Below are 16,202 nucleotides of genomic sequence, written 5' to 3'. Positions count from 1 at the left end.
CTGTAGCTCTTAACCACTACGCCACCAGGGTTTCCGCTGTCTGCCTAGAGCAAGGTTTTTCAACAGCAATGTTACTGACATTTTGGGCAGGATAATTGTGGGGATGTTCTTATACACTGAAGGATTTTTGGCAGCATCCCTGACTTCTACCCACAAGATGACAGTAGCACCCCCACTCTCCAGGTGTGACAACTGAAAATGTCTTAAGACATTGCCAAATGTCCTCTGGGGGCCAAAACCACTCCCCCCTCTTCCTGAAACACTGGGCTAAAGTGTTTTACCCCAGTTTCTTAGAGTTTTAGTGCGGTGACCCCTGTGGAAAGAGCCAAGGTGTACCTCTTACATTCAGTTCCCTCAGCACTGGTAGATTTGTATACCCAGCTGTTCAGAAAAGCCATTATCCTTAATTCCCCCTTCCCCATTCTTCAAGGCCGATCTCCACAAGACATTTTTTGATTCTCCTCAGTCAGTGATTCCTCTTCCTCTCTGGCACAAATAGTAGACACTTGGTACACATTAATGTTTATTTTTTTTGTCTTGTATTCATGGTATTTTGTTTTCATATCTTTGTCACTGGTCTATAAGTGTTCCAAAGAAGACATTCCTTGAAATGTTTTATCTTTGTTAACTTTGTTACCCTAGTGCCCATCTTATAACACATGTTGTGAAAATGTTTACAATATTGAATGATTCTAAGTAGAGAGAGACCTCTGGTTGTAAGATGTTCCTGTTATCCCTGGGAAGCAGTAGAGAAGCCCAAAGTTTAGAAATTGGTACCTAAATGACTGACTCCTGGTCTGTGTGATATGCTAATCCTGCTCTGATGAGGGAGACAGAGCTAAGAGTTATGACCTATGTTAGGATAAAAAAAATTAGGATAGTACTGCCACTTATTGAGTACCTACTATGTGTCAAGTACTTTATTTATTGGGATTTTTACATTTAATTCCTCACAGTAAGATACCATTATCCCCATTTTATAGATGAGGAGACTGAGGCACAAAGAGGTGTGATAACTTGCCTTTGGTCCTCAGAGCCAAGATCAGAAGCCATTCCTGTCATACTTCAAAGCCTATGCTCCTTCCATTCCAACAGAGCAATATGTGCCAAGCTGTGTTTTAGATGTTTCACCCATGAGTCATGTTTTTTCATATTTTCCAGGTGAGAGAATGGAAGGTTACAGATACTGTGCCATTTGCCCAGGGTCACACAGCTAAGACGTAGTGAAACTAAGATTAGGGCTTGGTCTATTGGACTTGAGTCCAAGCTCTTTTTTTTTATAATATTTTATTGTGTTTTTGGCGAAACTTTACATAGCAAATTAGGTTCCTATTTAACAATTTCTGCATACATTGTTCGGTGACGTTGGTTATATTTTTCACAATGTGTCAACATTCTTATTATTTCTGTTCTGATAGTTCTGTTTCCAGAAATCTAGTTTCCCTGCCCCCTTAACTTTTCATTTTTGCTTTTGAGTAAACGTTGACTCTTTGGTCTCATAAAGATGATTTTTTAAAGGAGCACAACATTCATGGGTGATATTCTTTATTTTATGAGCCAATCTGTTCAGCTGAAAGGTGACCTCTGGGAGTAGTTTTGGTTCTAAGTTTAAGGGCATCTAAGGGTGATTAAGGGTGATAGTCTTGAGGGGTCCTCTCATCTCGACTGGTCCAGTAAGTCCGGACTTTTTAAGAATATGAGTTCTGTTCTACGTTTTTCTCCCTTTCTGTCAGGATCCATCTGTTGTGTCCTTGATCAGAGCAGCTGGTAGTGGTAGCTGGGCACCATCTAGTTCTGGTATCGGGGTAGATGAGGCTGTGGTTCATATAGACTATTAGTCCTGTAGACTAGTTTCTTCTCTGAGTCTTTTGTTTCCTTCTTTCTCTTTTGCTCCAGATAAGTAGAGACCTGTAGTTGGCTGCTTGCAAGCTTTTAAGACCCTAGACAATACTCACCAAACTAGGATGTAGAACATGAACTTTATTATGCCAGTTGACCGAATTGTCCCACAACACTATGATCCTAAGCCTTCAAACCCAGTAAACCAGTCCCATGAGGTATTCGCTTATGTCTAAGAAGTGTCTGTAACTGTGCTCCCTGTACACTTTATTATATATATGAATACATACACATGTACATATACATGTATATACATATGCATATAGCTGTGTACACCTGTGCATGCATGTATTATATACCCACATATGCCTACCTATACATGTATATGCATATGTACGTATATATGTAACCACACTTACAATTTTTGGTTGTTGCAAAATTCTGTATGTCATTACATTTACCAAAAACATCCTTTATTCTTGTGTACTTCTTAGTGACATCATTTACCTTGGTCAAGTTGTGCACCCTTCACCCGTATTTACTGTTACCTTTTCCATCACCAAAAGTAACAAATAACAAGTGTCTAGTATCCAGAGAATGATTCCCCCTCCCTTCTCCACCCATCCCTGGTAAACACCAATGAAAGTTGGTGTCTGGATATATACCTATTCTTGTCTTTTTATAAGAGTAAGATCATACAATATTTGTCCTTCTGTGATTGACTTATTTCACTCAGCATAATGTTCCCCAGATTCATCCATGTTACAATGTTTTTAGAACTCATAATTATTCTTTGTGGCTGCATAGTATTCCCTTGTATGTATGTACCACATTTTGCTTAGCTATTCATCCATTGATGGGCACTTAGGTTGTTTCCACCTTTTTGCTATTGTAAATAGGGCTGCAGTGAGCATAGGTGTGCATATGTCTGTTCATGTCTCTTCTATTAGATCTCTAGGGTATATATCTAGGAGTGAGAGAGCCCAAGCTTTTTTTTTTTTTAATTTGTTGTTGAGAATATACACAGTAAAATGTGCACCAGTTCAGCAGTTTCTACATGTACAGTTCAGTGACATTGATTATTCCTTGAGTTGTGCAACCGTTCTCACCCTTCTTTTCCGAGTTGTTCCTCCTCCATTAACATAAACTCACCACCCCCTAAGGTTCCTATCTAATATTTTGAGTTGCTGTTGTCACTTTAATCCCGTCTAAAAAAAAAAACCCACTGCTGTTAAATCGATTCCGACTCATAGCGACCCTATAGGACAGAGTAGAACTGCCCCATGGAGTTTCCAAGGAGTGCCTGGCAGATTTGAACTGCCAACCTCTCCACTACGCCACCAGGGTTTCCTAATCCCGTAATCCTGTATAGATAATTCTTAAAAGAGCATAATGCTCAAGGCAGACATTTTTTTACTAGTTAAGCTAAACTATTGCTTCATTTTAAGAAGACTTTAGGGGGTATTCTTGGTTTAAGGTTTAAAAATTATCTCAGGGCAATAGTTTCAGGGGCTCATCTAGCTCCCATGGCTCCAGAAAGCCTGGAGTCTATGAGAATTTGAAGTTCTCTTCTGCATTTTCTCCCTTTTGATGAGGATTCTCCTATGGAATCTTTGATCAAAATCTTCATCATCCGGTTCTTCTGGTCTCGTGGCAAAGGTCTCATTAGCCACACATTCCATATCCTCCTATTCCTGACTCTCCTTCCTCTGTTGCTCCAGGCAAATAGAGACCAATTGTGCCTTGGACAGCCACTTGCAAACTTTTAAGACCCCAGTTGGTACACAAGGAACTAGGAGGTAGAGCAGAAGCACTAGACATGTTATTAGGCCAGTTAACTGGTATGTCTGGTGAAACCATGACCCTAAATCTCCAAACTAAGGAAGCAAATCCCATGAGGTTTTTGGTTGTACATAAGTTTTAGACTCAACAGTTACTTTTTTGTTGTTGTTATCGTTGTAAATATATCTACCACAATTCAGCTTTTTACAGGTATACAACTTATTGACAGTAGTTACGATAACTGTGCAACCCTACCCTTAATCAATGTGATTTTTTTCATCACCATTAGTCCCCCTTTTCCCCTTTTCTTTCGTCCCAGTAACTACTAATAAACTTTGGTCTCTGTACATTGTCTTGTCTTGTTTTTTTATGTAAGCGAGGTCATACAATATTTGTTCTTTTGTCCTTATTTCACTTAGCATAATGTCTTTAAGCTCCATCCATACTGTAGCGTGTATCAAGCAAGACTTCATTTCGTCTGCTGGCTGAGTAGTATTCCATATTTGTGATGGCCATTTAGGTTGTTTCTACCTTTTGGCTATTGCTAATAGTGGTGCAGAGAACACTGGTGTACAAGTCTCTTTTTGACTTCCTGCTTTCAAGTCTTGGGAGAGCCCAAGCGGTTAATCACTGTCCTGTATTGTTCCCATGGAAAGACCTGGGGTTCCATTTTTATGGCTGATTACAAAGGTGTTAGGAGCCCTGTTAGCACAGTGGTTAAGTGATCAGCTGCTAACCAAAAAGTCGGCCGTTTGAACCACCAGCTGTTCCGTGGGAGAATGATGAAGCAGTCTGCTTCCATATAGGTTATGGACTTGGAAACCCTATGGGGCAGTTCTGCTCTGTCCTGTAGGGTCATTTTTAGTTAGAATCAGTTTGACGGCAGTGGGTTTGGTTTGGTTATAAAGACGTTGGAAATCACGTCCTCAGTTTAAATCATGTTTGGGGAGTGTCATGAGGTAGAATTTGCAAATGTTAAATGGGCCCCTCCCCCATCTAAACTTTTTTTTAAACGTGAGTTTTTTTTTCTTATTATAATACAAAGAAAGTAAAGACTAACTCCACTTCTGAAAAGATAAAAAACAAAACCAACTAACCAAATCTGTTGCCGTTGAGTCGACTCCAACTCACGGCAATGCCATGTGACAGAGTAGACCTGTGCTCCGTAGGGTTTTCTTGACTGTAATGCTAACCCAAAGGTTTCTGGTTCGAACCCACCCAGTGACTGTATGGGAGAAAGACCTGCTCATCTGCTTCTGTAAAGATTATAACTAAGAAAACCCTATGGGACAGTTCAACTCTGTCACATGGGTCACTATGAGGCTCAGTTGACTTGATGGCACCCAACGACTACAATCTTTACAGAAATAGATTGCCAGGCCTTTCTTCTGCAGCAGCACTGGGTGGGTTTGAACTGATAGCCAGTCTTAATGTTAAAAAATGCTATTTATTGGAGGCAGGGCCCAGATGGTGGTGTAGTCAGCCACTTCCTGTGGTGCCTCTTACAACAAAGACTCCAAAAAACAAGTATATTGATAATAATGTGACAATCCAGGAGCCCTGAACATCAAAGGCAAAGCTGAGGAATTGGACTGAGCAGCAGGGGAAGGGAGGGATGATTCAGAAGCAGCGAGGAGTTGCCAGACCTGACCCAGCAGGAACCGGCACCTGAAGGCAGGATCCGCTGGCATGCACAGTGAGGCAAGCAGTGGCATTCTGGGTGCGTTTTCCACATTGGGAGAGACCGAGCACTGGAGAGTCTGCTCAACCCTCCAGAACCAGTGAAAAGTGGCACTCAGTCGTTAAAAGATAAGTACATGCATCTAATCTTCCGCACAGACCCAAGAAACACCCCTTTGGGAAAAACCTCTCTCCTGTTTACCTGCCCCCTCCCTGCTCTGTACTGGATCCCAGGCCGGCTTCAGAGACTGCCGCATCCCCTGGGCCAGAAGTAGGACCCATCACGCGCCCTGAGCCGTTCTCCCAGCATTGGAGAGGGAACAAATTAACAAACAGGAGGAAATAATCTGCCAGCTCCCCTAAGCTGGGAGCTCAGGGCAGGCACAGCTCCTTTGCCTAGGCACAGGCATAAGGGGTCCACAGACTTTGAATGTCTTTTACCCCTGCATAGACCTGTATGGGCCAATTACAACAGCATAGGCCCTCATTAGCACAGTACAACAGGGTATATACCTGAAGCCTAACTTCACTGTACCAGCTGTATGGTGAAGTGGCAGGTTCATGACATTTGACACGGCTCTGCCCATTAAGCAGGGGCCTCACCTACCCACATCAGGGGCCTGAGGACTGATGGCTCCACCCATGCCACCTAGCTACCGTGACAGGGGTCCAAGAATAAGTGGGGCGTCCCAGTCCTTACAGCCAGCAGCATTGGGTGCCCACAGTCCGGCTGCAAAACCTACCCACCTACATGCTCTAGGGAACAGGGACACGCTTTCCTCCCAGACTCTCAGGGGCAGCTGTCAGCCCTCTGCCTTGCTCAGCACGTGACCCCCTGCTGCAGCCAGATAGCTATGCCTACACCAAACACCCTCGGCCGTCTAGGACTGTAGATGAGAGCCTGCACCACATGTGGTGACTGACTACCTGGACACCTGAGCTGAGCCATATAATAAAAGTAAATGGACTCCTGGGCTCACATACCTAGTAACAGATCTAACCATCTGGTAACAGGACCTGAGAGCTTCAAAGGCACAAAAAATCAAACTAGCTCACACGAGCAGCCTATCTGAGCATATCAAAACAACAAGAAACTAGGACACAGTAAACAAACATAAAATAAGTAACTATAATAACTTATTGATGGCTCAGAGACAGCAGTCACTAGCAAATCACATAAAGAGGCAGACCATGATGGCTTCAGCAGGCTCCCAAAAGAAAGAATCAAGAAATCTTCTGGATGAAGAGAATTTCTTGGAATTACCAGAGGTAGAATACAAAAGATTAGTGTACAAAACCCTTCAGGAGATCAGATAAAACTCAAAACAAGGCAAGGAACACACAGATAAAGCAATAGAGGAATTTAAGAAGATTAGAGAAGAGCATAATGACAAATTTAACAGGTTGTAAGAATCTGTAGAGGGACAGCAAACAAATCCAGAAGATTAACAATAAAATTTCAGAATTACACAAGTCAATAGAAAGTCATAGGAGCAGAATTAGCAAGACTGAAGATAAAGCACTTGACACCAAGTTATATGAGGAAAAATCAGATTAAAAAAATGAAGAAACCTAAGAATTACGTGGAACTCTATCGATAAAGAGGAATAACCTACAAGTGCTTGGAGTACCAGAACATGGAGGGATAACAGAAAATATGGAGAGAATTGTTGAAGATTCCTTGGCAGAAAACTTCCCTGATATTCTCATCGAACCACACACAAGGTAGATCCCAAAAGAAAGTCACCAAGGCATTCAAACTTTCCAAAACCAAAGATAAAAAGAGAATTTTAAGGACAGCTAGGGATAAACAAGAAGTCATCTACAAAGGAAAGTCAATAAGACTAAGCTCGGACTACTCAGTAGAAACCATGCAGGCAAGAAGGCAGTGGGATGACATACATAAAGCCTTGAAGGAAAAAAATTGCCAACCAGGAATTATATATCTAGCAAAACTGCTCTCGAATATAACGTTGAAATTAGGGCATTTCCAGATAAACGAAGTTTAGGGAATTTGCAAAAACCAAACCAAAATTAAATACTAAAGGGAGTCCTCTGGTTAGAAAATGAATAGCATCAGATAACAACCCAAGACTAGTACACAGGACAGAGCAACCAGTTATTAACTCAGATGGGAAAATCACAAAAGTAAATCTAAGCTAAAACACTGAAAATAGGAAAAGAGAGATATCAATATGTAAAAGATGACAACATTAAAACAAGAGGGACTAAAAAATTGCATGGATCTTTCATATGGAGAGGAAGTCAAGGCAATATAAAGAAATAAAAGATTGGTTTAAACTTAGAAAAAGAGGGGTAAATATTAAGGTAACCACGAAGGAAACTAACAATCTTACACATCAGAATAAAAAGCAAGAAAAACATGAAGACTAAGCAAATACAAAGTCAACAACAATGAAAAAGATGAAAATACCTAAAGAAAAATGACTCAGCACAGAAAATGAAGTGGAGCAAAGAAACTATCAACAACAACAAAAAACATCAAAACGGCAGCACTAAACTCATACCTATCAGTAATGATGCTGAATGTAAATGGACTAAATGCACCAAGAAAGACAGAGTGGCAGAGTGGATTAAAAAACAATCCATCTATACGCTACCTAGAAGAGATACACCATACACTCAAAAACTCAGACAATTTAAAACTCAAAGGATGGAAATAAATGTATCAAACAACAATCAAAAAAGAGCAGTAGTGGCAATATTAATCTCTGACAAAATAGACTTTTAAGTAAAATCCACCACAAAGGATAAGGAAGGACACTATATCATGATTAAAGGGTCAGTACACCAGGAGGACATAACCATAATGAATACTTATGCACCCAATGGCAAGGCTCCAAAATACATAAGCATCAACAGCACTGAAAAGTGAGACAGCTCCACAATGATAGTAAGAGACTTCAACACACCACTTTTGGTGAAGGACAGAACATTCAGAAAGAAGCTCAGTAAAGACATGGCAGACCTAAATGCCGCAGTCAACCGACTTGACTTTGTAGGCATATACAGAACACCCAACAGCAGCCAAGTATACTTTTTTTTCCAACACACATGGAATGTTCTCTAGAATACACCACACATTAGGCCATAAAGCAAGCCTTAACAGACTCCAAAACATCAAAATATTACAAAGCATCTTTTCTGGTCATAAACCCATAAAAGTGGAAATCAGTAACAGAAAAAGCACAGAAAAAAAAATCAAACACATGAAAACTGAACAATACCTTGCTCAAAAATGACTGGGTTATAGAAGAAATTAAGGACAGAATAAAGAAGTTCACAGATTGAAGAATGAAAACACATCCTACCAGAACCTTTGGGACACAGCGAAAACAGTGCTCAGAGGTCAATTTATAGCAACAAGTGCATACATCCAAAGAGAAGAAAGGACCAAAATCAAAACATTAACCCTACAACTCAAACAAATAGAGAGCAGCGAAAGAAACCCTCAGGCACCAGAGAAAGCAAATAATAAAAATTAGAGCAGAATTAAATGAAATAGAGAATAGAAAAACAATTGAAGCAGTTAACAAGACCAAAAGCTTGTTCTTTGAAAAGATCAATGAAATCGATAAACCATTGGCCAGACTGACAAAAGAAAAACAAGAGAGGAAGCAAATAACCTGAATGAAAAATCAGATGTGTGATATCACAACAGACCCAACTGAAATTAAAAGAATCGTAATAGAATGCTATGAAAAATTGTACACTAGCAAATTTGAAAACCTACAGGAAATGGACAAATTTCTAGAAACACACTACCTACCTAAACTAACACAAACAGGTAGAACAACTAAATAAGCCCGTAACAAAAGAAGAGATTGAAAAGGTAATTAAAAAACTTAACAAAAAAATGCCCTGGCCCTGATGGTTTCACTGGAGAATTCTACCAAACTTTCAGAGAAGCGTTAACACCACTACTACTAAAGGTATTTCAGAGCATAGAAAAGGATGGAGTACTCCCAAACTCATTCTATGAAGCCAGCATAACCGTGATACCAAAACCAGGTAAAGACACCACAAGAAAAGAAAATTACAGACCAGTATCCCTCATGAACATAGATGCAAGAATCATCAACAAAATTCTAGTTGATAGAATTCAACAACATATCAAAAAAAATCACCATGACCAGGTGGGAATCACACTAGGTATGCAAAGATGGTTCAACATTAGAAAAACAATCAGTGTAATCCATCACATAATAAAAGACAAGAACCACATGATCTTATTAATTGATGCAGAAAAGGCATTTGACAAAGTCCAACACCCATTCATGAAACAAACTCTGAGCAAAATAGGAATAGAAGGAAAATCCCTCAACATAATAAATGGCATACAAAGCCAACAGCCAACATCATCCTAATGGAGAGAGTCTGAAAGCATTACCCGTTGAGAACAGAACCGGACAAGGATGCCCTTTATCACCACTCTTATTCCTAGCTAGAAAAAGAAAGAAAGGGCATCCAAATTGGTAAGGAAGAAGTGAAAGTATCTCTATTTGCAGATGACATGATCTGTACACAGAAAACCCTAAAGAATCCACAAGAAAACTACTGGAACTAATAGAAGAGTTAAGCAAAGTATCAGGATACAATATAAACATACAAAAATCAGTTGGATTCCTCTACACCAACAAAAAACGTTGAAGAGGAAATCACCAAATCAATGCCGTTTACAATAGTCCCCAAGAAGATAAAGTAGTTAGGAATAAATCTAACCAGAGATGTAAAAGACCTATACAAAGAAGACTACAAGACACTACTGCAGGAAACCAAAAGAGACCTACAGAAGTGGAAAAACATACCTTGCTCATGGATGGGAAGACTCAACCTTGTGAAAATGTCACTTCTACCCAAAGTGATCTACAGAGACAATGCAATTCCCATCCAAATTCCAATGGCATTTTTTAATGAGATGGAGAAATAAATCACCAACTTTATATGGAAAGGGAAGAGGCCCCAGATAAGTAAAGCATTACTGAAGAAGAACAAAGTGGGAGGCCTCACTCTACCTGATTTTAGAACCTATCATACTGCCACGGTAGTCAAAACAACCTGGTACTGGTACAACAACAGATACATAAACCAGTGGAACAGAATTGAGAATCCAGACATAAAATCACCTACCTATGAGCAGCTGATATTTGACAAAGGTCCAAAGGCCACTAGATGGGGAAAAGACAGTCTAATAAATGGTGCGATGTAACTGGATATCCATCTGCAAAAAAATGAAGCGAGACCCATACCTCACACCATGCACAAAAACTAACTTAGAATGGATCAAAGACCTAAATATAAAATCTAAAATGATGAAGATCATGGAAGAAAAAATAGGGACAACGCTAGGAGCCCTAATACATGGCACAAACAGTATACAAACATTACTAACAATATGCAAATACCAGAAGAGAAACTAGATAACTGGGAGCTCCTAAAAATCAAACACTTAGGCTCATCCAAAGATTTCACCAAAAGAGGAAAAAAGATTACCTACAGACTGGGAAAAAGTTTTTGACTACGACAAATCTGATCAGCACCTGATCTCTAAAATCTACATGATACTACAAAAACTCAACAACAAAAAGACAACCCAGTTAAAAAATGGGGAAAGGATATGAACAGGCACTTCACCAAAGATATTCAGGCAGCTAACAGATACATGAAGAAATGCTTAGGATCATTAGCCATTAGAGAAATGCAAATCAGAACTCCAGTGAAATACCATCTCACCCCAACAATCCAAAAACCACAAAATAATAAATGTTGGAGAGGTTGTGGAGAGACTGGAACACTTATGCACTGCTGGTGGGAATGTAAAATGGTACAACCACTTTGGAAATCCATTTGGTGCTTCCTTAAGTAGCTAGAAATAGAAATAAATAAATCAGGAATTTCACTACTTGGAGTATATCCTAGAGAAATAAGAGCACTCACAGAAATAGATATATGCACACCCATGCTGATTGCACCACTGTTCACCATAGCAAAAAGATGGAAACATCTTAGGCGCCCATCAAAAGATGAATGGATAAGCAAATTATGGTATATTCACACTATGGAATACTATGCAGCAATAAAGAACAATGAATCCGTGAACCATCTTATAACATGGAGGAATCTGGAAGGCATTATGCTGAGTGAAATTAGTTACAAAAGACAAATATTGTAGGAGGCCACCATTGGAACTCAAGAAAAGGTTTAAACATAGAAGAAAACTTTCTTTGATGGTTACGCAGGTGGGGAGGGAGGGAGGGAGGGGTATTCACTAACTAAACAGTAGTCAAGAATTATCTTAGCAATAGGGAAGGACTACACACAATACAGGGGAACTCAGCACATCTGGACTAAAGCAAAAGCTAAGAAGTTTCCTAAATACAACCAAACACTTCGAGTGACAGAGTAGCAGGGGTGGGGGTTGGGAGGCCATGGTTTCAAGGGACGTCTAGGTGAATTGACATAACAATGTTTATTGAGAAAATGTTCTGCATCCCACTTTGGTAAGTGGCATCTGGGGTGTTAAAAGCTAGCAGGAGGCCATCTAAGATGCATCAATTGGTCCCAGCCCACCTGGAGCAAAGGAAAATGAAGAACACCAAAGACACGAGGAAAATATGAGCCCAAGAGACAGAAAGGGCCACATAAACCAGAGGTTCCATCAGCCTGAGACCAGAAGAGCTATATGTTACCTGGCTACCACCAATGAGTGCCCTGAGAGGGAACACAACAGAGAGTCCTTGATAGAGCAAGAGAAAAGTGTGATGCAGAACTCAAATTCTAGTAAAAAGACCGGACTTAATGGTCTGACTGAGACTGGAGGGACCCTGGAAGACATGGCTCCTGGACTGTCTGTTAGCCCAAAACTATAACCATTCCAGAAGACAAAGATTAGATTGAACCGTAAGACATAAAATAATACTCGTGAGGAGTGTGCTTCTTAGCTCGAGTAGATTCATGAGAGTACATGGGGAACTCCTGTCTGGAGGTGAGATGAGAAGGCAGAAAGGGACAGGAGCTGGTTCAATGAACAGGGGAAATCCGGGGAGGAAAGGAATAGTGTGCTGTCTTATTATAGGGAGAGCAACTAGGGTCACATAACAATGTGTGTATATATTTTTGGATGGGAAACTAACTTGAACTGTAAACTTCCACTTAAAGCACAATTAAAAAAGCAAAAAAAAAAAACCCTCATTTATTTATGTAAGTAGCTAATACATGCATATGGTATAAAAATTTTCAAATCCCAGAGGATATACAGTAAAAGCAGTGACTCCCTCCCCCTGTCAGGGAGACTTTAGCTACCTAGTTTCCTTCCTGGAAACAACCAATGTCATACTGTTTATGTTCTTGAATGTTTTCTTAGGTCTCTTCTTCTCCCCAAGTTTTTATAATGAATAATTTTCAAACGTGTCTGTTTCTCTTAATCATTAGAATGTAAATTGCAGACGTAATGACATTCCATCTTTCATCTCCTAAAATCATAATTTTCCTGTATTACCCCTATATCATTTTCACACTTAAGAAAATTAATTTGCTCATTTCCTTGATTATCTAATTTATAGTCAGGGTTCCCTAATTGTTCCCCAAAATATCTTTTTATTTTGTACCCAGGATTCAGTCAATGTTCGTGCACCGCGTTTGGTTTTGCCTCAGTAATCTCTTGTGTTCTGGAATGGTTCCCTCAACCTTTTTTTTTTTTTTTTAAGACATTGTCTTGTAGAACATCTCACATTCTGTGCTTGTCTGAGTGTTTCCTCATGGTGTTATTTATCATGTTCCTCTATCTGCTGTACTTACTGGAAACTGAAACATAGGTCTGCAGTTGTGTTTAGATTCGTGTTAAACATTTTTGGCAAGATACTTCATAGATGATGCTCTGTATGTCATATCATACCGCATCGCAATATGCCTTTTTTTAAGAAACATGGTTGAGATCAAACTGTATATCGAATTTTGTATCTTGCTTGTTTCACCTATTGTAGGCATTTTCCCATGTCATTAAAGGTTGTAGAGCAACCTAGTCTGTGAATATACCATTACTTTAGACAGGCTTCTGGTTTCTGGCTACTGTATGTAATAACCACAAGGAAACTTTGTTTTTTTGTTTGTTGCAACATTAATTATGTTCATCATATTGTTCAACCATTACCACTGTCTGTTCCCAAATTTCTTTACCACCCTTAACTGGTGATTTTTCCTCCTTTTCCCCTCCTATTCACCAAGGGGACTTTTGGTCCAAGTCCTTGACCCAGGGCTTTGGTTGGGCCCAGTTTTTATGGGGGAAAAGGAATATTCTCGCTTCCCATCAGTCTGAGCACTGAGTGATTGGAGACATTCCAGCTCCTCTCAGTGTTTCCTTTCCTCCTTTCCTCTCACCTTCTTTTCTTCCTGACTTACCCTCCTCTGCTTTTTTCCCTCCTCCCTTAGGTAAGTCAAATCTCATGGATGCCATCAGCTTTGTGCTGGGTGAAAAGACCAGCAACCTGCGGGTAAAGACCCTGCGGGACCTGATCCATGGAGCTCCTGTAGGCAAGCCAGCTGCTAATCGGGCTTTTGTCAGCATGGTATACTCTGAGGAAGGTGCTGAGGACCGCACCTTTGCCCGCGTCATTGTTGGTGGGTGAGGCTAGTCAGGGAGGTGGCTGGACTAGTTGCCCGGGGTAGGAGGGAGGCCTGACCCTCAGCTGGCTGCTCATGCATTGTTTTGCAGGGGGTTCTTCTGAGTACAAGATCAACAACAAAGTAGTCCAGCTCCATGAGTACAGTGAGGAATTAGAGAAGTTGGGCATTCTCATCAAAGCTCGTAACTTCCTCGTCTTCCAGGTGGGCATTTTTAAAAAAATATTTTGTTGTTTTTGTTGAGAATATACATGCAAAACATACACACCAGTTCAAGTGTCTACATGTACATTTCACTGACATCGATTGCATTCTTCAATTCGTGCAACCATTCTCGCCCTCCTTTTCTGAGTTGTTCCTCCCATTAACATAAATTCATTGCCTTCTAAGGTTCCAATCTAATCTTTCGAGTTGCTATTGTCAATTTGATCCCATATACTGTAGATAGACCTTAAAAGAGCATAATGTTCAAGGCAGACATTCTTTGCTAGTTAAGCTAAACTATTGTTTTTAAGAAGACTTCAGGGAATATTTTTGGTTTAAGGTTTAATTTTTTTTTATTGTTTTTAAGAAGACTTCAGGGAATATTTTTGGTTTAAGGTTTAAATATTAGGGCAATAGTTTGGGGGCCAGGTGGGCATTTTTAACAATTATTGGATATCTGCTTTTTGCCCGCCCCTGTTCTGCCCCCACTGGGTCTGTTCCATCTCAGGCTTTATCATTTCTCCCTTGAACTAATCTACCAGCTTCCTCACTGGGCTTCCTGACTCCAGGCTGGCCCCTTCAAGTTCATGCCCTAGGTTAGGTTCATCTTATGAAGACACAAATCTGTCTGTCCCTTTTTTCCTTAAAGCATTTCAATGATTCTTCATTGCCTTATGATGATGGTTCTCAAACTGTGGTCTCCAGACCAGCAGCATCAGCGTCACCTGAGAACATGTTAGAAATGCACGTTCTTAGGTTCCATCCTAGACCTACAGACTCATAGACTTTGAAATGGGGCACAGCAATTTGTGGCTTTTTTTTTTAAATAATATTTTATGGTGTTTTTGGTGAAGGTTTACACAGCAGTTTCGGTTCCCGTTCAATAATTTCTACAAAAATTGTTCAGTAACATTGGTTATATTCTTAATGCTGAACATTCTCATTATTTTCATTCTGGTTGTTCTGCTTCCATTATATCTAATTTCCCTGCCCCCTTGCATTCTCATCTTTGTTTTAAAGTATTTGGTCTCATATAGGTGATTTTTTAAAGGAGCACAGCAATTTGTGTTTTACCAAGCTCTCCAAGTTATTATGCTGCATGCTGAAGTTTGAGAAGTATTGCTTAGAATAAAATCCAAACTCCCAAGCCTGTCATTCAGGAAACACCATTATTTGGTTCTTGCCAACCTCATGAGCCTCATCTGCCAAAATTCTCCAACCCTATACTCCAGCCTGATTAAACCAGTTATGGCTCCTCGAATTTACCTGCTTTCTTTGGCCTCCAGGCCTTTGCATATTGTTTCCTCTACATGGAATAACCTTTTCTCTCTTATGGATTTGGTTAGTTCATCCACATCTTCCAAAATTCATCTTAGACATTACCTTTAGGAAGCCTTCCCAGACTGATCTGTACCCTCTATCTACAAGCTTCACTTAGTCCCTTTTTCTGTACTGCCCCATAAGGTTTCCAAGGGGTGGCTGGTGGATTTGAACTACTGACCTTTTGGTTAGCAGCCGAGCTCTTAACCACTGTGCCACCAAGGATGGGTGTGTGGGTGTGTGTGTGTACACACACATACATAAATGCATATACATAACAGACTGTGTACATAACATAATGTGTTGTTTTTGTTTCTTTTTTGCTCCCTGTGCTCTTCAAAAGGCAGGGAGCGTGTCCTCAAAGCCTAGTGTGAAATGTGGCACTCAGTGGGGAGGTCAGCAAACTTTTTATGAGTGAATGAGTGGGGGTGGGTAGGGGAACTGGAATGGCTACAGTCTTAAGTGAGGAATGTGTTTTGATCTTTACTAGGGTGCTGTGGAATCTATTGCCATGAAGAACCCCAAAGAGAGGACAGCTCTGTTTGAAGAGATCAGTCGCTCTGGGGAGCTGGCCCAAGAGTATGACAAGCGAAAGAAGGAAATGGTGAAGGCCGAAGAGGATACTCAGTTTAATTACCATCGCAAGAAAAACATTGCAGCTGAACGCAAGGAGGCTAAGCAGGAGAAGGAGGAGGTAGGTGGCCAGGCAACCTCTTGGCTCTGATGGGCCAGGATGG

At 40.4% G+C, this 16,202-nt stretch overlaps 1 protein-coding gene across 2 annotated transcripts in view; it reads left to right on the top strand.

The window, feature by feature from the left end:
• SMC1A (structural maintenance of chromosomes 1A) overlaps positions 1-16,202 on the top strand; it is a 45,596-nt gene that overhangs the window by 1,301 nt on the left and 28,093 nt on the right. Inside the window, exons 2-4 of one of the 2 annotated variants that reach the window (XM_023539350.2) lie at positions 13,750-13,938; positions 14,033-14,145; positions 15,956-16,159. In XM_023539350.2, the coding sequence (XP_023395118.1) occupies positions 13,750-13,938; positions 14,033-14,145; positions 15,956-16,159 (506 nt within the window). The remainder of the gene's footprint in view (positions 1-13,749; positions 13,939-14,032; positions 14,146-15,955; positions 16,160-16,202) is intronic. The other variant, XM_023539351.2, reaches the window with a different exon arrangement.

Source organism: Loxodonta africana, chromosome X (assembly GCF_030014295.1).
Source record: "Loxodonta africana isolate mLoxAfr1 chromosome X, mLoxAfr1.hap2, whole genome shotgun sequence".
In the NCBI taxonomy this organism is placed as follows: Eukaryota; Metazoa; Chordata; class Mammalia; order Proboscidea; family Elephantidae; genus Loxodonta; species Loxodonta africana.
Note: the sequence above shows the minus strand (reverse complement) of the source record. Positions and strands in the feature narration are given on the sequence as shown.